The 25,583-nt window shown below is 39.9% G+C and overlaps 1 protein-coding gene and 1 long non-coding RNA gene across 2 annotated transcripts in view; both read right to left on the reverse strand.

Annotated features, from left to right (window-relative positions):
• The window catches only part of PTPRO (protein tyrosine phosphatase receptor type O), a 241,860-nt gene that overhangs the window by 28,980 nt on the left and 187,297 nt on the right, over positions 1-25,583 (reverse strand). The window contains exons 13-19 of the mRNA XM_064591529.1: positions 24,031-24,170; positions 20,870-21,002; positions 18,850-18,970; positions 14,642-14,710; positions 12,193-12,276; positions 6,064-6,099; positions 2,505-2,586 (exon numbers count right to left, since the gene is read on the reverse strand). Coding sequence (XP_064447599.1) covers positions 2,505-2,586; positions 6,064-6,099; positions 12,193-12,276; positions 14,642-14,710; positions 18,850-18,970; positions 20,870-21,002; positions 24,031-24,170 — 665 coding nt within the window. The remainder of the gene's footprint in view (positions 1-2,504; positions 2,587-6,063; positions 6,100-12,192; positions 12,277-14,641; positions 14,711-18,849; positions 18,971-20,869; positions 21,003-24,030; positions 24,171-25,583) is intronic.
• LOC135364458 (uncharacterized) lies at positions 1,207-2,474 on the reverse strand. Its single transcript, XR_010411604.1, has 2 exons — positions 2,191-2,474; positions 1,207-1,561 (listed from the first exon to the last, which is right to left on the reverse strand). It is a non-coding gene; the product is annotated as an uncharacterized LOC135364458 (long non-coding RNA).

Here is a 25,583-nt window from a genome sequence, read left to right on the forward strand (position 1 = left end):
GAACCAAAAATACTCCCACATACTCCCAAACTTTCCCTAGGGGACTTCCTGGTCCTGGCCCCGTTGAGAACTACTGATTTAGTTCAGCCTACTCATTGGATGAACAAATTGAGGGGATGAGAAATTGTGGCTTTTTTCCAATATTGATTAAAGGCAAAATGGTCATGATAACTAAGGGTTTGGGATATGTTTTCAAAGACTCATACCCATACCTGATTTTAGGATGTATGTCAGACCTTTAGTACAATCCTACCTCCTTTATAATTCTTTTGGAATAAGCCTGAATGTGTTCATTTATATATTGAATGTACAAAAGCTTTCAACATGCTATAAATTAAACATTTAGCACATAGAATTTATTACCCTACATTTCATATTTTTGAAGCATCTGAAGCTTCAAATCATTTATTGATTTGGTTCTCCAGTATCCTTCCTTTTTTGGGGAATAGTGCTCCCCATTGATTTAGCCAAGCGGTTCTAGTAAGAACTGTCCTGTTCCTATGTGAGTCTGCTCTCTCGGGCTGCAGTTGGCTTGAGAGGATGTCACAACGCAGGCCTGCAATCAGTATCCTCTCCTGTTAATTTTTAAACTCTGATTAAGAAAGAGAGTCAACAGTTCCCTTTGGAAACTGTGGAAACTCTCAGATGTGATGCTTGGGGGTTGTGGGTGGTAGTGTTTTCCACTGTGAGAATGAGGTTGGTTTGCAGCGAAAGAGAGAGAGAGGCCAAGACAGAGAGAGAAGCAGAAATGAGAAAAAAAAAAAAAAAAAAAAAAAAGAGCGGGTCTCTGCAGGGGTGTGGCCCCTGGTTCCAATCATTCCTGACACTGAGCTGCTCCCTTTCCTTCCTCTGGTTTAGCTCTGATTATAAGATTCCTTTGGTTAGATGAGATATCTCAGCATCCTTTGAACAAATGCCCTCTCTCTTTGGTCTAAACTAGTCTGAATGGTGTGTCATTGACAACTAAAATCATCTTCTCTTTTTACCAAAAAATGGCTCACTGAATTTTCTTTATGATGATGCACTTCAGAAGCACAGTAATAATCACACTGGGGCTTGATGGAATAAGCTGGGAGGTACTCCTAACCTTCCCAGCGAGGGCAATGATGCTAACTGTGTCACCAAGGTGACATCATCACGTAGGGATGAAGAGCTGGAGGCTTCAATGAATTTGAAAGTGTATGTACATCATAATTTTCATCACCATTATCAGAGTTATCCAGACATTTATTTTCTGCCTGAGTTTTGGTTTATGTGTTCTTAAAGAAAATCTCCTTTGTTTTTTTCTTCCTGAAATGCCATCCTTGTCAGAGATCTCCAGTTCACACCAAAGTTCTATTCTTTGAGGTATAGTATTTGGTGTCACATCTACAACTTCTTGCACACTTGCATGTAATGGATAACAGAGCCGGCTCTGTGTGGAATTTCTGATGACCACAGGTGGGTAGTATTAGGGGGCCTTGTATTTGATCATGAGTAAAGTTCTTCTCATCCTTAAATTCCCTCTTAGGTATCCACACCAGGACTCCTGCTGCTTCTTGCAGACCTAAGATATCCTCAGCTGATGAGGGGAAAGAAGAAATGAATATGAATAATGAGGGCAAAGCGGCTACATTCGACAACCTGGTGTTTCACACGGAAGAGCTCCTAAGACCTTTAAGAAAACATTGCCGTATTTAGAAGAGTCACTTGATCTCTTTCTTTTCCCTGGTTTCCTTGAATCATGGACCACCTGAGCCTTGCTGTAGGAACCTCAAAGATGAGGCCACCCAGACTGTCTGAGCTGTGAAATATATGGGAAGAAAACCTGAGGACCAGTTACACTGCTGAGATCTGAGGCTGACTCATTTCCACCTACTCTGACACATGGTCTTGGACTCAAAGGATATGCGTATTTCAGAGAAAGGAGGTGTTGCCATTTTTTTTTTCCTCCTTCCACATGAACCAGGTATAACTCTCTCCCTAATTTCCCCCCAAAAAAGTAAAGGAAATTGCACAAGGAGATATGAAGCAGAATGCCAGGAGTCCTACAGCTGTGAGAGCCCACCCCCACCCCACCCAGGCTCTTCTCTGTCCAGAAGAGAAAGGGGACCTGTTTCATCCACCACCCCCTTATTGTGGCCTCAGTGACATAAGAGACACACTAAAAATTCCCTGAAAGTGAAATTCTTTTCCGACCTAAATCCTCACCTTGCTTTCCTCCCCGCACACTCGATTGCATTGATGTTCAGTGATGATTTCTCCTGGGATTGTGGTTGTTCACCCCACTACCCGCATTTGTTCTCTCTTTTCCTCCAGTGGAGCCACCCTAGTCCTGACCTGCAAAGGGTGCACGTCCTCACTCTGCATCAGCTGATGAGACATGCCCATCACAGTTACCACACTGCCCATTATGAACCGTATCGCAAGCCCTGCCCAGTGAGCAGGGAAATGACACCAGTCCCAATCTGGCAAGTCCCATGCCTCATCTACCACAGAAGGTAGGAAATACTTGATCTACTCACCTCAAATTGAAGAGAAAATTTATAGTCAGAGTCTTTGGCCATATCCTTGATGTAGGCGTCAAAGTCATCCAGTTGAACTGGGCTTTACCAAACACAAAGAAATGTATGTTTCAGAAATCTGGTTGACAGGTATCTATACTGTTTAATGTCATAGTTTTCAAACATGAATGATTTTCTTGGAGAAAAAAGCAAGCTTTACTGCTCCAGGGTCAGCATTCATCTTTTTGTTGTTGCTGTTAAAGTTATCAGTCCCTAATATGTTGTGATTAAAAAGAGGGCCTTATGTATTATACTTCCTTGAGATGGGAGAGAGCTCTAGGTTTTCAGTCAGCTCTTACTCTAGCAATAAAATATTATATACATGGGACGCCTGAGTGGCTCAGTCGGTCCAGCGTCTGCCTTCGGCTCAGGCCATGATCTCAGGGTCCTGGGATCAAGTCCCACATCAGGCTCCTTGCTCAGTGGGGAGCCTGCTTCTCCCTCTGCCTGCCGCTCCCCCTGCTTGTGCTCACTCTCTTTGACAAATAAATAAAATCTTAAAAAATATTATATATATATATGCATGCTTACATACATACATGTATATATGTTGTTTCTGGAAAATTCTGATTTATGGGAAAGAACAAAGGATTAGAGTCTGAAGAACTGTTTGAGATATGGTTTTATTTTATTTACTGTGTGACCATGGGAAATTGCTCTAACTCTTGTGAGATTCAACATTGTCATCTATAAAATATTATGGTCATACTAGCCTACATACATACATGCTAGCTACACTGTCTCCTCAGAGCAGAGGCAGGGTCGGTGTGATGAAGCACATATCCAGAAAGCTTCTAGAGCCTCACTCTTAAAGAGCCATGTTTGTGTATCTATAAAAGTATCAAAAAGTTTCAAAGGTACAATCAAGTAACGCATCTGAGCTTATGTTTCTGTATCTATACCTGAAGTTCTCACCTCTTTCCTTCTTCTTTTCATGAATAAGAATTATATTTTAGGGTGCCCGGGTGGCCAGTTGGTTAAGCGTCTGCCTTCAGCTCAGTATCATGATCCCAGGGTCCTGGGATCGAGTCCCAAGTCAGACTTCCTGCTCAGTGGGGAGTCTGTTTCCCCCTCCATCCCTCCCCCCTGCTCATGATCTCCCTCCCTCCTTCCCTCCCTCCCTCTCTCTCTCTCTCTCTCTCGGATAAATAAATAAAATCTTAAAAAAATTATATTTTATTTCCTACAGTTTTCTGTAGCTGCTTATCCTTCCCAGAGTTTACCTATACCAACCTGCTCCCTAAGCTTCTACAAGATGCTCTGCTCTGGCATCTAATCCAAGCCTTTCCACTTTGGCAGGATCCACACAGTGACCTTTCCCTTAGTCTTGCTACAAATTACTCAGCTTATATCATCTACCTGTGGCCTTATGTCCTATTAGCAAATACATAGTATTATTAATAGTTACTTGTTTAAAGTTGTTGATTAGCCAATCCCATAGATTCTGTTAAGATTTTAGTAGAATTTAAAGGGCATTATACCTCCCAGAGGTACACTTGAATTCCAGTGGTTTCACTTAATAGCATTAATGACTCGTATCCATAAAACACACTGCAGTGCATACATATTCGCATATGTTATATTGCTCGGTTGATCCCTGAAGGAGACCCGGGCAACATCAACCCCATGCTTCAAGTGAGACAGCCAAGGCTAAGAGTCCGTTGAATAGTCCAAGATTACGTGGCTACTCAGCAGTAGAATGATGACGAGCACCTGGGAGAATGATTTCTGGTTAAAAGCTATTCCCTGGGCACCTGGGTGGCTCAGTTGGTTAAGCGACTGCCTTCAGCTCAGGTCATGATCCCAGAGTCCTGGGATCGAGTCCCGCATCGGGCTCCCAGCTCGGTGGGGAGCCTGCTTCTCCCTCTGACCCTATCCCCTCTCATGCTGTTTCTCTCTCTTTCTCTCTCTCAAATAAATAAATAAAATCTTTAAAAAAAAATAAAAGCTATTCCCACATCAAACTTGCCATCCTTCCAAAAGAATGGCTAAACGTGGGGCTCCTATCCTAGAAGGAACTCTGTTAGACCTGCCCTCTCCGACTGTTGTCTCTGAGCAGGGCTTTGACCTTAACGTTGGATTGAATGATTCCAGTTTTCATCCCATTACCAGAAGAAAGGAAGCACGAATAGGAAAGGCAATCTGAGAAAATATTTATGGGTTAGAAAAAGCAAAAGGAAAAGAGAGACAGAGGAAGGGCCAGGAAACAGAAGAATGAACATCAGGGAGAGGAGGAGGATGGTAAGGAGTAGCAAAAGCAAGCTGGGAGGGAGTAAAGATCGAGAGGATAAAGGTTTAGAGGGAAAAGGGAGAAGAGAAGGTGGAGCAAACGAGGGGTGAAATGAGAATAGGTACAGATAGGAAAGGGGAGCCACGGGGACACGGTGTGGAGTGGGAGGGGGCGGCTTTGGGAGGTAAAGAGAAAGAGTAAAGAGAAAGCAAATGGAAATGTGGGCAGGGGAGCCCCCTCAAGAACTGGCTTTTAGAGAAGGAAGGAGAATTAGAAAGAAAACGAGAAGGGAAGAGGAAGCTGGTTTCTTAGTGGTCTCTGCCACCCATATGCGTAAACACACCCACACATAATAGTTTAGCTGTTGAAATATACACCTGCCCTCTTTTTTTAAGTTTTATTTATTTATTTATTTATTTATTTATTTATTTATTTATTTATTTATTTATTTATAAATATTTTACTTATTTATTTGACAGAGAGCGAGAGAGGGAACACAAGCTGGGGGAGTGGGAGAGGGAGAAGCAGGTTTCCTGCTGAGCAGGGAGCCCGATGTGGGACTTGATCCCAGGACCCAGGGATCATGACCTGAGCCGAAGGCAGACGCTTAACGACTGAGCCACCCAGGCGCCCCTAAGTTTTATTTATTTAAGTAATCTCTACACCCAACGTGGGGCTTGAACTCATGACCCTGAGATCAAGAGTCTCATGCTCCTCCGACTGAGCCAGCCAGGTGCCCCTACATTTGCCTCTTTCTTAAGCATCCCTTCCATTTGAAAATAAGCAATCTTTTTTTTTTTAAGATTATTCATTTATTTATTTGAGAGAGAGAGAATGAGAGAGAGCACATGAGAGGGGGGAGGATCAGAGGGAGAAGCAGACTCCCTGCCGAGCAGGGAGCCCGATGCGGGACTCGATCCAGGGACTCCAGGATCATGACCTGAGCCGAAGGCAGTCGCTTAACCAACTGAGCCACCCAGGCGCCCAACAAGCAATCATTTTAATAGGCAAAGTGAAGATCATTATGAAGAACTTTTTTTAAATTAAACATTTTAAAAAGAAATATAAGAAAAACTTTCTGTATTATATACTTCAAAGTTTCTAAGACTAATCTTTAATATTTTCACCACAAAAAGAAACAATAATTATGTGACAGGATAGAGTTGTTGCCTAAATTTTATGGTGGGAATCATACTGCATTATATCAGTGTATTAAATCAACACATTGCACACCTTAAACTTACACAATGTTATAGGTCAGTTATATCTCAACAATAAAAAACAACTTACTTAGTCAGTTTCCTCTTCTTTAAACCATTTTTACTCCTGAGAATTAAAAAAAAAAAAAAGACAGCTTTATCTGGGCAGAAGAATCGATTGACATAATGATGAAACTTGAAGAGCTTTAAATAATTACATCAGGCACCTCAATTTTATTTAATTTTCATTAAACATACCTCCAGTTTGTTTAATTACTTTTCCTTAAATGAGAAGATAATGGTAATAATTTCAGATTCACTTCTTAAAAAGTCTATTAGATTACAAGAACATACTTGTACTTTACATTTTGGATTTGCCAAATACTAAATTCTAGAAATATAATCTCTTGCTACTAGTGGTTAAGCTGCTGAAGTATTTTATAAATATACAGAAATATCTGTTGCCTGAAAACTCTAGGATCTATAGGCAAGAAGAAAAGATTTGGGGAATAAAAGGGGAGAACGAAGTATCTGGGAGGGTGGATATGTTGGTTGTCAAAGACTCGAAGACTCAAAGCATCTTCCCTGGGAATGTGAGTTTGTGCTAAGAGTGTTGGCATGTATCTTTTTTTTTAAGATTTTATTTATTTATTTGACAGAGAGAGAGCCAGAGTGCACAAGCATGGGAAACAGTAAAGGGAGCGGGAGAAGCACGATCCCTAATGAGCAGGGAGCCCGGATGCCGGACTTGATCCCAGGACCCTGGGATCATGACCCGAGCCGAAGGCAGATGCTGAACCAATTGAGCCACCCAGGTGCCCCTCTTTTTTTTTTTTTTTTTAAGATTTATTTATTTATTTGAGAGAGAGAGAGTATTGCAAGCAGGAGGGGCAGAGGGAGAGGCAGAGAAAATCTCAAGCAGACTCTGTGCTGAGCACAGAGCCCAATGCGGGGCTCGATCTCATAATCCTAAGATCATGACCTGAGTTGAAACGAAGAGTTGGATGCTTAACTGACGGTGCCACCCAGGTGCCCTGGAGTGTGTCTTATAGAATTCTATTATGGCATTGTTCTTATTCAATTTTGAACTAGTTTTTTAAGCTATCTGAAGAATTGTACCTATTACTAGTTCTTAATTCATTACTATTCTGTAAGCTCAAACACATGTAATGCTAATATATGTTACAGTTAATTACATTTTTAGGGGGTATTTAGGGTAATTGTTTTCAACCAACAAATAAGGTAACTGACCTAAGTTAGTGAATGAGATTATGGTCTCTGCTGAAACACTTCATTACTGTATTTTTATTGTTTTATATAAATGATAAATATTGATACGATTGTGAGTGACAATTTTTACAAATAGTTTCCCAAAGTCTTTAAATATTGATGGAAGCACACAAACTTTCAGAAAATAAACCATCTGTAGTAAATAACCAGTGTGATCTGAGTGCTCTCATGTGCCAGAATATTTATTTATATTAAAAATTGTGGAGGCGACTGGGTGGCTCAGTCGCTTAAGGCACTCAACTCTTGCTTTCGGCTCAGGTCGTGATCTCAGGGTCGTAGGATCAAGCCCCCATTTGGGCTCCGTGCTCAGCTCAGTCTGCTTGAGAGTGTCTCCCCCCAACCCCCGCTTGCGCTCGTTCTCTCTAAATAAATAAATAAAATCTTAAAAAAAATAAAAATTAGAATTGTGAATATCCGGGTACCTTCATTTCTAGAAAGGCTGTAGCAGAATGAAGCACTGCTTCCTCTGTGCTCTCATAGCACTTTGTTCATGGAATGTTTCTCCTGGTATATCCATCAGTTGCTTCTGTGCTCCTTGCTACACAGTCCTTCCCACCCCCTGCCCACCCCCCCCAGAGCTGAGCATAGTTAATAGGACACATGGTGGTGCTCAATAAATGCTTAGTGAATTGGGTTGAAACAAAACACGTTTGCCATGTTGCCCCCACAATTTTACTTAATGATTCAATGAGGAGTTTGATAACAGACTCAGGAAGTGGAACTGGTGGATGGACAGGAAGTTACGAGGGCAGGGAATACAGGGAAATATCCATTAAGGCAAGAGGTGTTTCGGTTTTCATTTCCTGGTTTCAGTTTTTACTTCAGTTTTACTTCTTCCTACTTCTGAGTGATGACAGTCCACTCAATAGCTCCCTTCTTATTTGTTCTCCCTCATCCTCTGTCCTCCATGTTTGAGATTTAGAGGGAATAGACATTCCGGTTTTTACTTTGCTTCTCCCTCACCCCCTCAAAACACCACTGTAATGTTGGACAGGGCTGTATCATCTAGGCATTTGGGAACCTAAAAGAACATCTCTTGAATAATTTTTACTCAGCTCTTGTGGGGGTAATGTAGTTAACTTTAGGAATGCCACATTCACTTTGCATCGTGGGAGCTGATGATGGTGCTTTTTGACAGAGGAATGTTCGCTAAGATAACAGTTTGGTGAAGTCAGGAGGCTGCCAACATATTTTGTGATTGGGAGTGGGAAAAAAAAACAAAACAAAAAACACCAAACCAAATCTTTCCTATCCAAACAGACTTTAAGGGAAACTGGGAAGAAACAAATGTATGTGGGAGAGTAACACTGAATAAATTCAGTGCTGAAATATTAAGCTGCTACTATTCAACAGCTGTGTAGAAACCTGATTACTGGAAGACAGGCACTTTTTTTCTTTCATTCTCATTCATTGATTGAATGAACTTTACATAGAATGTAAAATTCCACCACATGTTTTCAATGACTTATTGCCAAAAGTGTATGTTTAAGTGTATGTCTTCATGATTTGTATACAACCTTTATGTTCTGCTTAGATTTTGCAGAATTGATTCCAAGGAGTTCTCACATCTGTAGGCTGTGGGACAAGGACAGGACTGAATTATGAGACTCCACAGCCACACGGATGGAATTTTCCTACGTTTTCAATTGCTGTACTAATTCTAAGACGAAAATCAGGGGACATTTCACTTTTAAACATGTAAGTGGAGGTTCCGCCAGCCCTTTGGTTGTCAGTGCATTATGGAAAGAGCTAATGTGTGCGCCTGTTACCATGAACATTTGAGGTGATGTGTAGGGTGTCATCTTGTCATTGCAAAAGATTTTTTGAGTAACTGATAACACTCAACAGACAAACAGTATATATGCATACATGACCATGCACATCTTCCAATTTTCTCTTTTACTTATATCAGTTAGGTAAGGTTCAAAATCCTATTGACTTCAAGAAGTTAAGATGCATAAGTTCTTCATGGTTATGAGATCTTGGGAAGCCAGCCAGACTGGAATTCATTGTGAAAAGGAATATGAAAAGAGGCAATGGCAGAAGCATGGGATTTACAAAGACTAAAAACAAACAAAACCCCCCTGAAACAACCCCCAATACTCTAAATGTCCCCAATTTCATAAGCGCCACTTACTCTTTCATGAGCTAGCTGGAGATCATCCCCAAATCTTAAAAAGGCATTTAGAGTTATATCATCCTCTGAATAAAATATGCAATAACCAGGAGGAAAGCTGAGCAGTTTAAACTAAATGTTGCTTCACGCTTAAAATGACAACTCTTGCAGATTTCGAGCAGGCAGATGAATACTTGAGCAGAGCATGAGGTGAGTACGGTGTTAATAAAAAGAGTAGTAACAATGAATCCAGATAGAGCTGGTCCGAATGAAATGGTTTTCTCTGATTAGGAAACCTGATCTGAGATGATGGTAACCAGAAATCCTGGCAGAATACCATCTTGAGACTAAGCCACCTGGGCACTGGTGATCGGCTCTGGTTTTGCTATCGTCCTGGGAGAAGATTCGAGCAACACTATGAGAGAGAAAGAGTCTCCTGGTTTCCACACGAACCACTCACCAGGAAGATTTTACAAAATTAACGGGAACATCTATTCCCCTGAACTTGGCAATTCAGAGAAGAAACCAGGCCGTGTGTGAGGAAGGAGGTAGGGTGGGCGGCTCTGTTATTTCTAGTGGTTGTTAACAGACTAGGTGAGCTATGAAGACAAACACATCTGGAGGAGGATTAAAAATGGCTATCTGCAAATGAAAGCAGGGGAAAACATCCACGAGTTACTAGATGAAGAGAAAAGTAGCAAACAGTAGGGACCTCGGGTGGCTTTGTGAGTGCTAAGCTAGCTGTACCTGAAAAAAAGCAAGGATCATGTATTTCACTTCTGTTATATCTGACCTAGCACAAGCCTAGGGCGGAAAACAGAGTTTATGTTCAGTCTATTCTCATTGGTTGATAAGCGTATGGTTTACCGAAAGTGACAGAAACCCTGGGGCTCTATGTTTTGCCTTCTCTTCGCAGCTGGAGATAACCATTTACATCTCAAGACAATTCTTCTAAAAAAGACTGAAGCGTTTTTTAAAAACAAACAAACAAACAAAACCCCAAAACAAAAAACAAACAAACACAACTACTGAAGGGTTTTTTCCCCCCTGACTTGGGTCTCATGCTATTTGATCAATACTATAAATAGCAGACCTTGAAGGAGTTGTTGGAATTTGAAGATGTGATTCATCAGGGGGACCCAGTAAGAAATACATGCAAAAAAAGCACAGCCCTGATATGAGCTTAGAAACCAAACTGTGGGAAAGTCAGAGAATTAAGCAGAAAAATTAATACGATACTATATGTATCTTTCTTTCTTCTGTTTGAATTGAGATCTATGGCGGGTACTTTAAGGGTATTGGGTACAAGTATTCTGATGATAGGTAGAATACTTGAGAATGATTAGTAGATGTTGAGTGAAAAGTGATGCATATTTTGAAGGTCAAAATGGAATATATATGCACTACTCATACCTGAATACTATCTGATGTTAAATACTTAAAATATTGTGTTGGCTATGGTGAAGCCCTATACTCAAAACTGTTATTAAAACCAACTTGGAATAACAGCGAATGGGTCCTTATCATCCGAGACATTCTTGTGGGTTCATTACTTAACACCTCAGTGTCTACCATGTTTCAACAGTTTTCCTCTAGTCTTTCTTTAAAACAAACAAACAAAAAACCCCAAAACAACCCCATTGCTGGTATTAATCTCTACTGGTATTAATCTCTACTGTGAGAAAGTCCTTTCTGGTATTTCTTCCATTGCAACCTGAAGTCCTAACCTTGCCAACTGTATTTATTCTGTCCTTGGAGGAGCTGAAGAACATTTGATCAACTGTCTTTTTGAATAAATAACTCTACAGATTGCTTTTCGTCTTTCACTCTTCCCCTCACTCTCCCCACTCAAGTGCCATTTTTCCAGTTCATGAACTATCTTTATTGTTTTTTCTGAGTTCTGAAGTTGTCCATATATCTGAATCTGTCTGTACATAATTTAGTACCTAAGCACCTTGGATTTTTCAGGACAATGATGTTTTGTTTTTGGTCAGGAAACCACTACCTTTTTTCCTGCTGCTCAGGAAAGGAAATAGTCCTTCTAGATATGTTAGTCCCAGATTTCAAAATTATTGTTATTAGATTTTATACAAGCTGAAAAGGATACTCTCTGAGATTTGGTTATTAAAATGATTTAAAAGTTAAGAAAAGGAGAATTTAAAGGAAGCTGCTTTTTACAGAGGAAAGAATAGATTTTGGAGACACCTGGGGTTGGAACCTGGATTTTCTATAGAGTAGTATGATGTTAATATAATCTCCTTAAGCCTCTATTTCCATGTTTCTAGGATGGGGCTCTGCAGAGTTGTGGGGACAATTAAATAAGATAATTATACAAAGAGGCTTGCACTTAGTTGTTCAATATTCATTGAGTTAGCACTACTGTGAAAACACTAACACCTCAAACACAGCGTACAGTATTCTGGGCTTCTCTACCTGAAAGCATTTCTTCCTTCTTGGAAATATGGAGCTCTCTAATGGATGGAGATAGTAAGGAAAATGGGAAGCATCATTTACAAAGATGAGAAGCCAATGCATTGACTGAATGAAGAAACAAATGACTAGTAATTCATGGAAGAAAAGCTTGCCAAGAACATCCCAAGAAGAAAATTTTAATTGGAAAAACATTATACTTAGTTAGCATCTTGGTACCATGAACTATTTTAATCCATTTCAATACCTGATCAATAATTTTAGAGGTTGCCCAAACACATCAGATAATTAAAGAGAATTTTTCCTTTTGGTTTTACTTCTGGAGAGCTAACCTTATAGACTTTTTGTTAGGTAAACAGTAAAAAAAAAAAAAAAATCACTTACCAAGGATTAATATAAAATGCCAAAAGATAATCAGTCCAAAGACATGAGGGTAGCAGGGTTAAGAAAGCAAATATACTCCTACGCCTGTGAGCATTAATAGATATAACAGATGTAAAGATGAAAAAGTGGCAAGAGTTAGTAACATAAACTGTGAACAGATATCAGTAAATTACCTACTGGGATCAATTAAAATGACAAGCATCTTAATTACAATTACATATTATTCCATTCTGTGAAATTGAAACGCGAAGGCTTACGTGCTATCATATTGCCAACACCAGTTTTATTCGCACACATACATATTGTAATCAGATATATTCCTTTCAACTTATTTTGTGTCGATTAGTCTGCTATTAAGTGATTACATTTTACATTCAGTTAAATGAGGCTCCTAAATGCCTCATTAGTTGTCTCTTATTCTTGGATATTATTACCTTTGCCACGCTTGAACCTATTTTAAGGAACCATTATAACATCATTCGATCGCCAACAGCGGCTTGTGTGAGGAAATATCAACCAACGGTCAATTTCTGCCTATACCAATTCTGGTAGAGACCCCAAGCTTCTGGGATGCATTCTTACAAAGCTGCACTCCTAGGTGTGACTTTCTATATTACTTCTAGTTTAAGTTCATACACCATCGCTGAAAAATAACCCTTAAAACAGAGCTACGGAAGGACGCTCAGGTATCAATGATTCAAGACAAGTAGCTCATGAAACTGCCTGGTCCATAATCTGATTAATACTGACCTGAATGGGAGCAAAATTATTGAATTGTACTTTACTTCTAATTCAGTCTGCTGATTTAAAAAGCGTGGTGTGAATGCAATTTCAGGTATTTAAACCACGTGCAAAATAGAACGTTCATTAACGAAGATTTTAACATGTCCTATGGCTGTGTCTGTAGCTACACTGAGAACTAGGAGGGGAAATGCTGTCGCCTTGTCACTTTAATTACTACAGTTTCCCAGGGATATATCTGTTCTGTCAGCCAGTACATGCCGGTACTGGCAAAACCATCTTTGCCAAGAGCAGGAGGAGAATTTTCTAGATTTTTCTAGAAAATTCCTGAAGTGAATTCTCTTTTGCCTTAGCTCTCCCATAACTGACGTCCCATATTCTATCAGTTGTGACTGATTGTGCAGTTAGTCAATACATAGCTGCCCTGAGTCCCAGGTATAATTGGATCAATTCCTAGATGGGCTATTCTTCACTGTTTTGTGACTGGGCCTTTTTAAAGGGTGAGCCAGACAAGAAACAAAGATCAGTGAATTAGTCTCTTAATCTTGGCAAGAGTGTTAATATATCTGAACAAACCTAGAAATGCTTACTAACTTTCCACCGTCGAGGGGTTATGGGTTTTCTTTCTTCACAGTTGGATTAATTGTAGTTTAATAGCAAAATTCCATTCAGGCTAAAATTTAAAAATAGTACAACATACTGTCTTATTGAAAAGAATCCTATTTCAACTAGACTTCCCGCTGCTGGATGCCCACTCAGGGAAGCCGAAGTTATATTCCAATTAAAGCCCTCCCACCCTCACTGATTCTGTAAAGTTTCTAGTCTCACCTATCTATTTCTTGAAGATCACCATTTTGGGGGATTAGGAAAACAAAAAGAAGAAAAAAAGACCATTTACCAAGGATTAACATGAAATGTATACATTTAAATAAATGTGCTTTGCATTGAGGCTCGCAAAAGAAACAAACCTGATCATGTAAGCAGTACCAGCTTTGTATTAAATGGTTACTTCATTAGCAATTTTGTTGGGTCTCCATTGTAGCTGATAGCATTGTTAATTCTCATGTATCAGTGTTAAGGTATAATGTCAAACAATTTAATCTCCTGACAATGCTTTCTCAATTCTCCAAATATCTCCTCCCTTTAGGTCCTTAAGATTCAAGCATGGGGAAAAAAATAAGGCCAGGTTTTCCCATGGGACCTCATTGCCTTTGATATTTATTTACCCATAAGTGTAAGAGCTGAGAGGCCTGGGCTGAATACGTCTCCTCGATTCTGACCAGAAGTGGGGCTCATATTCTCAGGCACTGAAATGTCAGTTTGAAATAGAGATGCTTCTCTCTCTCCTGTTGCTTCGCTGGGGTCTGTCCTGTGCCTTCGCCACCACTTGCGCGTTCAGTGTGACTCCTGCACTGAAGCCCTTCTTCAGCACGGTTTGGGGCTACATCCCTGCCTGTGTTAGTCCTTCGTTTAATATAGTAACAACTCAGCCGACTACGACATTTTCTCTACTTCGTAACTGCAGTAAACCTATATAAACTAATACATTCAGGGAAGAAAATCTAACCTTGGAAAGTCCACTCTCACCAAAATTGTGAAAGGACAATCAGACAAAACCATGTATCCCCCAAAAAGAGTAAAATAAAGTTCGGAGCACACACACAGCATAGATAAGCTCTCTAGAGCCTTGTTGCAAAGTAATGCTCACCAGTTGTATGGAAGCTTTCCATCCCTCTCCAAAGAAGCAAAATTGACAAAAGTTCCTGCTCCGCATTCCCTGTTTGAAAGGAACCACAAAATCAAGGTTACTGCTTGGTGGAGCACTCTTTTACCTTGATATAAAAGAAAGCCTTTACTGGCTTATCATCACAGCATTAAATTAAAAAAAAAAAAAAGCTAATATAAGTTCCACGTGTTCCTCTTTCACATGCAATACAAAATAGAAAAATAAAAAAGTTTTTCATAGGTTGCACATGCTCTAATCAAGTTATGTGAAGCCAAGAGGATTTGGCTTACAATCCTTTCCGAAGGGCACTCGTGATCCTAACATAAATCTTTGAACTATTTGGGATATAGTATTTTTCACAAAGCCTCCTAGCCTGAGGGTTTTCTGTTTTTAGCACCTATTCTTTGTGGGGTTGTTTTTAAAGCATTTTGATTTCCTCTCTAAAATGATGGTGGATCAATTTAGATTATTTTCTTCCTCCAAAGTTTTCCCCTCATGTCGGGATGCCCATGTGATTTATCACTTGAGATAAGAGTAAAAAGAGTGAGACATATGGAAACAGATTGGCTTAGCAGTGCCTCTTATCCAAAAGGTTGCCTATTAATCTGTCAGTGGAAAATATTGTTGAAGTTTTTTTTTTTCCAGAAGTGGAAGACAAAGGTAAACATATTCCCATGCCTTCTCCACCTTTACCTAATGTCATGGATAAACAACACAGCTCATGGGGGTTCATGCATCTCATTTCCCCCCTAGATGAAATTGATGGACTTACTCAGAATTGAAGCAGAGATTTTGACATTAATTGGCACATCTGCTAATAACTTTGGTGATCTCCCTGTTCTTATTACTGTGTTCTAAGAACAGTTTTCTTCTTTCAAAAATGCACTAAAACATTGTTATGTCACGCTGTGTTATAAATTACACATCATCAATTAATTTTCCTCTGTCAATTTCCCATATATAGGATTTATTTTATCCTGTAATTCAAGGGTTCTTACCTGGGGCTCAAGGATAGAATTTAGAGCTCCGTGAACACAGTGGGGGGAAAGTACTCTTGTTTTCACAACCTCTAACTGAAATTTAGCAATTTTTAAAATTATTAAAGTAGGCAACAAGCCAAAATAATATCATCATTACTGGCAAGATTGCTAACCACAGAAACTGCAGATGTTTCTCTATAATGAACCTGCTGCAGATATGGAAGTATTGTTCATATTCATCACTCTGATGAAATTATGAGAGTTATTAGACACCCTACTAAATATTATCTAAATATATTAATAAAGGAGGATGTAATGCATTTGTTTTTTAAATACTCTGATTACCATGTTTTCATATAATTCGTTTCTTTTTAATCTTATGTATTTTATTTTTTGCACTTAAAAAGAAAGCATTATTCTTGGAAGAGATCCACAGGCTTAATCAGATTGCCAGAAAGGATCATGGCACAAAAAATGTGAAGAATCTCTGCTCTAATGGTCAGCTGGCTGAAGTAGAACCACTTCTCCTAAGCATCTTGCTGTATGCACCACAGAGAATGCTCCTGGAATTGTACCCATTACCACACCTGCTACCACCCCCTCCACTATTACTATTATGAGCTAACATTTATTGCATGCTTCCCAATTATGGCATTATTGCTCCTAACCATCCACTAATGTAGGGGCTAGTCTCATCTCTTCTCGATATACATTCTTTCCCTTGCTTCCAGGCTACACACTTTCTTAGTTTTTCTTGCACTCCACTGGATGCCTCTGGCCAGTTTCCTTTGCTCTTATCTTTTTTTTCCTCCCTGAAAATCTTAATATTAGATTGTTCTGGTGCTTAGTGCAGGGCCCTCTTCTCTCATTTACTCACACTCCCTCCGGTAAAGGAGAATTTCATCCAGTCTATTGCTTTAATCCCACGTATATGCTAACAACTCCCAAACTTATATCTTCAGTCCAGACTTCGCTCCTGAACATCAGACTTTTATATTCAATTGCCTACTCCACACCTGCGCTTGCAGTCATCTCAAACATAACATTTCCAAGACTGAAGTCTTGACGCTCCCCCAACTCTGAAATCTTCATCTGGAATCCTATTTCTGTTGATGGCAACTCCATCCTTTCAGTTGCTAGGACCAAAACCCTTGGAGTCATCTGTGACCCTTATTCATTTCCATTTCAAGTGCGATCTGTTAGCAAATCCCCTCAGCAAATGCCTCTATTTTCAAAATATATCCAGAATCTGATCATTTCTCCCCACCTTTATTGCTGTGACCTTGGACTAAACCACTACCATCTCTAGCCTGGGTTACTGTAATGGCTGCCTGCATTAATATGCCTGCTTCGCCTCAATACATACTGTTTTCTAGTGTAAGTCGGCTCTTTTGCCCCAAGTCCTGCAATGGCTTGACTTAGAATAAAAGCAAGAAGTCTTTACAATGGCTTACAAAGCTCTATGTGATCTGACATCATCTCCTGCTGCTCCTCCCCTCATTTCCTCTGTGTTAGCTGCACTAACCTTCCTGCTACTGTTTGAACATGTTCCTGCCTCAGGGCCTTTGCACTGGCTCTTCCCTCTACTGGGCATACTCTTCTGCCAGAAAACAAATGGCTAACTCCATCATATCCTTCACATCTTTTCTCAAGTATTATCCTTTCAGTGAGATCTATCCACCTCCCAGAGCTCCTGTCCGTATAATCCGCACACCTGTACTGCTAATTTCCCTTACTCTGCTCTATTGTTTTTCTCTTACTGTCTGCTCACATAGAACACGGTTTTTATTGTCTATCTCCTCTGCTAGAATACGAGCTCCATGAAGGCAGAAATTCTTGTCTATTTTATATACTATCATATCTCAAGCATCTGGAAGAGTCTGACACATAGCAGGTGTCTATTAATATTTTCAAAATATCCACTAATATTTATTCAAACTACTGAATGAAGTTTCAGTAAACTGCACAAAGTTACATAGATTACAAGTTAGGATTTGATCCCAAGGAGTGTAATTTCAGAGATCTCTATGCTAGCCACAATGTGGTGCCACCTTCCTCCCTATCCTTCTAAGATTTGTTTAAATGCCAACAGTCATAAAGCTTGATTTTTATATTCAGAACTAATCTCTTTTCTCTACATTCATGGATTCTCATTTTTATCTCCTTTCCGGGGCAGGTCAGTTTATACCTTTAAATATATTTCTTTATGTGCATATCTCCAGCTACGTTCTAATTTCCTAGTGGACAGCTTGGGTATCTGATTTTTATTTAATTGTGCCGGATAAGACACTGATTAGATCACTATTGGATGGATAAATTTATTTATGACTAGGCAACTGAGAGAACTCTGAGAAAGAAGAAGGATGTTGATTGACAATTCAGCAGGCTAACGTTGGGTAAATATAATTTGAGCCAAATTTCCCAAACCCAGCAGTATTCAACGAGGCAACAATTTTAAAGAGAATTGATGGATTGTTCTGATAATATAGGGGACCACTGAAAGTACTTGAGAATGTGCTTTGATAAAAAATGCATCAGTGGTCAAAGGAATAGGGAATCACCAAAATCATAAATCAAAAGTCTTTTCTAGCTGCAAGAAAAATGAAAACTGCCTGAACTCTGAGTAGTAGAAACAAAACTAATATGAGACTTCAAATGGACCTAATCATAAACTCTTCAAATGTTTTCTGATAAAACAGCTTTGGCAGAACTGATGAGGAGAGGGACTTTTTTTCTTTCTTGTGGTCTCTCCATACATTCACTCCTTTCATTAATCATACTGAGTAGCCAGAAATCTTTATTTTACTCCAAAGTATGTTTGAAAGTATCCAAATGTCATTAATGGATTCCTTTGTGTGGGTTTCTTAAAATGACAAGACTGATAGTAAGAGGTCTGGATTTGTGTAAACCATCCTTTGCTTTGTCATTTCAATGGTCATGTTTTCTAAAATAACATTTAGAAGTCTACTTAGAAAACACACAAAACAGACACTGAAAACCGAAATCAAACTTACGGCTATACAATTTAGATATTAAATTTAAACATTTTAATATTATTAAAATAATTATAAATTACATTTACAAATTAAAGTATAAGTTAAAATACTTTAAAAGCCCTGCTATACTATTTCGATCTGCAAAAGCAGACCTATAGGATAAATTAAAATATTTTAAAGCCCTTGGGTAAAAGGTCAACCAAACTGAACTTACCTTGCCATCTGGAGGTGCTTTTTCCTCAGAATGATAAGGGTCACGAGCAGCAGTCCAATTAACAGTGTACTGAGGATGGCCAGTACCGAGATGACTACCACATTGGGGTTCATCTCTGTAACTGAAGAGAAAAGCCATGCATTTTCATTATAACTTCCATTACACAAAACTAACAGAACCACTCATCATTTTCCATTGATTTTTAACAGCACTGAACGTATAATGATGACAATAACAGCAACAGTGATGTTTCTCCTAGCCGACAATGACCTCCTGCTGGTCAAATACAACCTAGTAAAGCAGATTGATAAATGGCGTTCAGGTACCTAGCAGAGTTGTGTCCATCACGAGGGCTTACATTCAGAATGCTCTTAGCCAGGAGAACTATACACTGAATAAATCAAAGCCTGGACCATGGTTTAAATTCCTTTGAAAATTAAAAAAATCTAGAGGTCATCTTATTACTGTTTAAGGTTTTCAGAAGTTTAGAGAGAGAGTGGCAGGTTTTCATTTTATGCCCATGACTTTAAAGTCAGAAACCACAACTGTGTATTTTGCTCACAACTAATATCGTATATGAAAAAGGCATTAGCAAGCTACCATCTGCTGCAGCACTTAACACGTCTCTAGAAGCAGGCGTTCTGATGATCTGTAACCATATGTCGAGTGGTTTTCCATCTGCACAACTCAAGAGATTAAACCTATTAATAAGTCGTGGGCCCTTTAAGAACAGCGGCTGTGTCCCTTCCCTATACTTTATATGGGGACTGCTCTGGCACATGCACACTATAAGTGGGAATACATATATCAAATGTTTTTATGAAACTCTTAACCAGAGACCGACTAGAGCAGGGGAGAATGACACACCATCCTCTGCTTTGATCATAAAATCACAGAACTGGCCGGCGCGTTCCATCCCTAAGACGCTGTGAGTTTGCCACTTCCCACTGGGGCCAGCATGACTCCTACTCATGGGCAGACTGACTGAACAGAAAGAACATTAGACTTAGGGTCAGGAGACCTTCAGGTTCATTTGACTACTAACTGCCATTCGGAGAAGCTATTTTATCTGTCTCTCTGGGCTTCATTTTCCTCACTTTTAAATAAGTTGAATGCTATACCTGTTTTCACCAGGTTGCCGTAGCTATGACAAGGAATAGTGAACAGGAAAGGCTGCTTGGAATGGTGTACAGGCCATAGAACTGAGAGACCATTAATATACTTTGTGGGTCCATCTTTGGTGCCCTCTTCCGGAAAAATAAAAATTTAAAACAGAAAACAAACAAAAGGCCACTCTAGTCAACACCGAATAGAGCGGCTGCATATACGATGAATGCAACAGAAATGAAAATGCCCCCAGTAAAGGGATCATGTGACACTGCGAGCGCTGTATTACAGGTGGCTTCGTGGCGGGTCTCAGACCGCAGGATCAGCCTCCAACAAACAGGGCAGTAACACATAAAACTCAGAAGGAAAAAAAAAAAAAAAAGGAAGCACCATTATTCTAGAGCTTCCATTAATTTCTAATTTCCCCCCTTATAGTTTGGCTTCATTGGGAACTTCCCCGCTTTGACCCAGGAATTTAGTGTTGTCATTGCTTGACCAGGGACGGCTAAGGGCCAAGGCGACAACAGATGAGCCCGAGTGGATCAGGGTACTGTGGCCACCGCTGGGGAGGAGGATGAGGCCTGTGGCGTGGACAGGAGCCGCTATGACTCACACGGCGTGTGTTAGGGCTTTAGGCACTTCATTTCCATGCCTCATTACAGCTCAGCAGGGGACATATATTACGATTCCAGTTTTGCAGATAACAGAGGTTCAGAGATGGTAAATGTCTTTCCCTCAATCACACAGCTAGTAAGCGCAGTGAAGGGCCCCTTTCCCCCAGAGCCTGGAATGTTTCCGCGGAACATGGTTCTATTAAAAGGATAGAGTACCTATATTTGAAAGGAAAACAGAAGGAGAATCGAGAGTGCTAAAACCTCCAAAGACAGCGGATTCCACGAACGCAAGTAATTACCCATTGTTGAGACGGCTATGAACGCGGGGACGCTGGGGCTGTCGTGGCTGAAGCTGGTGACGCTACAGTTGTAGGCAGTGGCGGGAAGGAGGCTGGAGATGGTCACAACGTGAGAGGAAACAGAAATCGGCTCCTGGAGACGCAGAACATAAGACAGGCGTCATAGTATCTTCATCTGTTTTGTGTTTTTTTTAGGCTGTTTTTCAGAGTTGAGTGGGGAATACACAAACAGAGTAAAACATTTAAAAGATGCGAGAGGATAACAGTGAAAAATAAGTTTCCTTCTTTCCCTACTTTCTATCTACCCAGTTCTCTTCCACGGAAGGAGCCGTTGTTGTCAGGGATTTTTCTTTTTTTCCTTCTGATCTGTATTTTATGGATGTGAAAACGTAAGATACAGCTAAGCGAAACTTAAGTGATAATGTGGCTTACACATCATGCTGCTTATGTTTTACTTGGTTATCAGTATATTTTGGTGCTCTTCTTATATCAGCACAGAAAAAGCTGATTTATTCTTCCTAAGGGCTGTGTAGAAATTCACTGAAAGGACCTACTTTTTTTTTTTTTTAAGATTTTTATTTATTTATTTGACAGAGAGAGAGACAGCGAGAGAGGGAACGCAAGCAGGGGGAGTGGGAGAGGGAGAAGCAGGCTCTCCGCGGAGCAGGGAGCCCGATGCGGGGCTCGATCCCAGGACCCTGGGATCGTGACCTGAGCCGAAGGCAGACGCTTAATGACCGAGCCACCCAGGCGCCCCTGTTGCCTCTGATTTTTTGCTATTGCAAACAGTGCTACAGTGAACAAAATTTTAAATTATGGGAACAAACATATATGGACAGACACTCACTTAATACATGGATGTGTGTATGCATGTATACACATACGTACTTATACACAAAACCTGTGTGTGTGTATTCATATGTGTGAATGTACATGCATATATGGATACTCATATTTCCAGCAGCTGAATGGTGGGTCCAAAAGTTGAATATTTTTCAAAATTTTGAAAGTGACTGACAAATTGTCTTCTTTTAAATTTTTCATTTTTTAAAGATTTTATTTGTTTATTTGAGAGAGAGAAAGAGAGCATGACTGGTGGGGGGAGAGGCAGAGGGAGAGGGAGAGGCAGGCTCCCCACTGAGCAGGGACCCCGAAGTGGGGCTCAATCCCAGGAACCCGGGATCATGACTTGAGCCAAAAGCAGACACTTAATCCACTGAGTCACCCAGGTCCCCCAACAAATTGTCTTCTATAGACATTTTCCAAGTTATCCTGTTGCCCTCAGTTGTGACAACATCTCTTCTCCCACACTCCTTCCAATCCAATATATTTGTAAACTCTTTGAGTTTTTCCAGTCTTATTAATGGAAATTGCACCTCATTGTAGATTCATTTTGCATTTCTTTTACTGTGAGTGAACTTGATCATCTTTTCATATGTTTAAGTGTCTTTTGTGTATATTTTTATTTATTTATTTTTAAAGATTTTATTTATTTACTTGCCAGAGAGATTGAGAGTATAAGCAGGGGGAGTGGCAAGGAGAGGGAGAAGTAGACTCCCTGCTGAAGAAGGAGCCTGATGCGGGACTCGATCCCAGGATCCTGGGGGTGTGACCTGAGCCAAAGGCAGACACTTAAGTATCTGAGCCACCCAGGTGTCCCTTGTGTTTATTTTCTATGAAATATTTGTTTTGGGCTATTGGTCTTCATTCTTTTCTATTTGTAGTTGTTCTTTGTATATTAAGGACACTACCCCCTTTGTCTGCATTCTCAGCTTTTAAATCACATCCACCCAAGGCACAGCAACTTTGTGTTCTCACAAACATTTAACATTAACCTATCCTTGAGTAGAACAAATTGTTAATTTGGTGGGCCAGTGGTTAGACCAGTGGCAAGTACCACAGTACAATATAAAAATATGAGCCAGCATAACATTCTTTTTCAAAACAGGTATCTGAAACACTCCTGCCTAAAGAGATGAGAGCCGTCAGCACTTATTTGCAATTCCACCTCTTTCACTGTTCTATGAAAGAATGGTTCTAAGGAAAGACTTCTGCTAGCAAGACTGTTACAGTAAGTGGCTGCATAACCATTGTTTTCTTAAGGGGGGGTTTACTATAGGTGCAGAGAAGAAAATCCGCTACCTGCAAAATAGTTATTTCCAAAAAGGATTCTTAGAAGAGAAAAAGAAAAAAGATGAGCTCTTCAGTATAAATCAAAAAGAGATATGTTTGTACGAGAGAATATCAAAAGGAGAAAGAAATCAAAGCAAATTATCTTAACACTCGTATGAAAAGATTCCTACTCCCAGAAATCCTTTCTTCTTTTCAATCTCATGAACTGCATTATTTAAAAAGCATCAATTATTCATGTGCATAGAATTAGTCTGTACACTGCATTTTGTGACATCCCTCACAAACTTGACCTTTCCCTTCCATGTCTGGCTGTAATATATTTCTTTTCTTGTGGTTTTGTTACCCTTGGAGCTACTGGTTCATCTCCCTCCTTCCCTTCGGTTTGACCCGGTGAATAACTAAGCAGTCACTCTATCTGCTATTTGCGATTCTAAAGCTTTAATAATCTCCTCTCTCAACCTTCATTTTCCCAAGCAAAATTGTCCTCCTTACTAACTAGAAATAGTCCCTTCTTTAAATTCTCTTAGTAGAATGGATCTCTCTATGGCACCTGCGTTTCACCTTAGTTATCTCTAGACGGATGCAATATCCATAACTACATGAAAACAATTTTAAAGGCAAGTATTGATTCTAACATTTGTATTACACACAGAACCTTCCACATAGCTGGCAATCAGTTCATATTTGTTAAGTTATATTTTATATGACAGTGTCTATCCCTTTGATCGATCTAATGGCAATAGGAAAAATGAACCCCTTCCAGTCCTCAGTATGACCCAGGGTGATTAAGGATTAGGGACAAAAGATACATGCAAAGATGAAAATCAACTTGGCAATTTGGCAAATTGGTTCTTATATTTACGGCTTGCCCTAAGCCGATTGCTAATTTCTATCCTTGAAACACAAAAGTGCAAGTGAACTTTTGTTTTCATTTTCTGTAGTTTAAACAAATAAAGGACTTTAATTTACTTAGATTATTAGCCTTAATCAAAATGAACTCAGACAAGGACAATCAAAAAGCAAAGTACCTGGAGTTTTGTTTCTTGACTCGAGCCAACTGGTTGACAGAAGACTTCAAAGAAATCAGCTACTCCCTCTTCCACCCACAGCAAAGTCACCGAAGTCTGGGTTTTATTCACGGCAAACAGTGATTTTGGGGGAGCTGGTTCTGAGCAAAGGCAGAGTTTTAAAAAATTTCATTTAATTTAATACATTCTTTCTTCTTCCCCCGATTGGCAGGATAAGACAGGCAAAAAAAAAAAAAAAAAAAAAAAAAATTCCCAAATACAGGTAGTTAAGAGCACCATCGAAATGTTACATTATTGCTTTTGAAATATGTCCCAACATAGTTGTCATCTAACTTGGGAGGCAGACTATTTTGCCTTTTTCTCCCCCTTCCATTTTATACCTCCCTCTTTGGATCACTTCTGTTTTCTACTTCAGCTTTATTATAGCCATAATCTATTAATAGCTTTTGTGTCATCTGCACTGGAACTAGCCCTGCCCTGATAATACAGAACTTTCTGCAGGAGAAACAAAAATCTGTGCTTAGAGGGCTGAGAAAATGAAAGTAGTTTGCTCCCATCTAATGGAGACATTCAGTCTGGTACTTAGCCAAAAACCCGTCTTCCTTTTCTGGAGACTATTTGGCATAGTTTAGTCCGAGGAATGGCTTCTTGAAAATTCAGTCGAAATTAGGAGGGGTAAAGCTAAACAGATAGGATTTTTTTTTTTAAGAAAAGGATTAATGGGGGGCGCCTGGGTGGCTTAGTCGTTAAGCGTCTGCCTTCGGCTCAGGTCATGATCCCAGGGTCCTGGGATCGAGCCCCACGTCGGGCTCCCTGCTCGGCGGGGAGCCTGCTTCTCCCTCTGCCACTCCCCCTGCTTGTGTTCCCTCTCTCGCTGTGACTCTCTCTGTCAAATAAATAAATAAAATCTTTAAAAAAAAAAAAAGAAAAGGATTAATGGAAGGGGACTGGATGGTTAACAAAATATTAGAGGACTGATTTCTTTATCTTCTTCTTTTAGACATTTAATCTAGATCAATAAATTAATCCATTAGTCAAGTAAACTGTGCCCCTTCGTACTCATTTCCAGTAAATGAGTCACGGGATTTGTTAGCTTCAGACCAAACCCCTGTCTGTTCCCCAGTTTTAGGAAGTGGTCTTGTGTCTTGTTCCCCCATTCCTGAATCTCTCCTACCCTCCTCCCTGTCGTTTGGGTGTTGTCTTTCCCTTGAATTCCTCCAATACACAAAGCCCTATGCCTGAACCCCGGTGCTTCAGCCAGAGTCCCTGCTACCCTGTGTCAGACGTCTTTAACCTTGCTTATTTGAACATACTATAGCTAGCTATCAGGTTCACGGAACATCAGACTCTGCCCACGTGTGGGTCCCTGTCGGACAACATGCTGTGTGCTTGTTACTTGGATTTCTTTTTATTATTTGTCCCATGCTCCAAAGTCTGTTCTCTAGCTCCTGGATTTTAGCAGTGCTTGAAGAAGCCCCTGAAGCCTTTGACATGTCCATGATCCTTGCGTGGGAAGGTTTGGATCTTCTTTCTAGAATATCATCATCACGGCC

The sequence above is a fragment of the Mirounga angustirostris genome, unplaced genomic scaffold (assembly GCF_029215605.1).
Source record: "Mirounga angustirostris isolate CCGP_5_RB_7025 unplaced genomic scaffold, mMirAng1.0.hap1 SCAF_5, whole genome shotgun sequence".
Lineage (NCBI taxonomy): Eukaryota > Metazoa > Chordata > Mammalia > Carnivora > Phocidae > Mirounga > Mirounga angustirostris.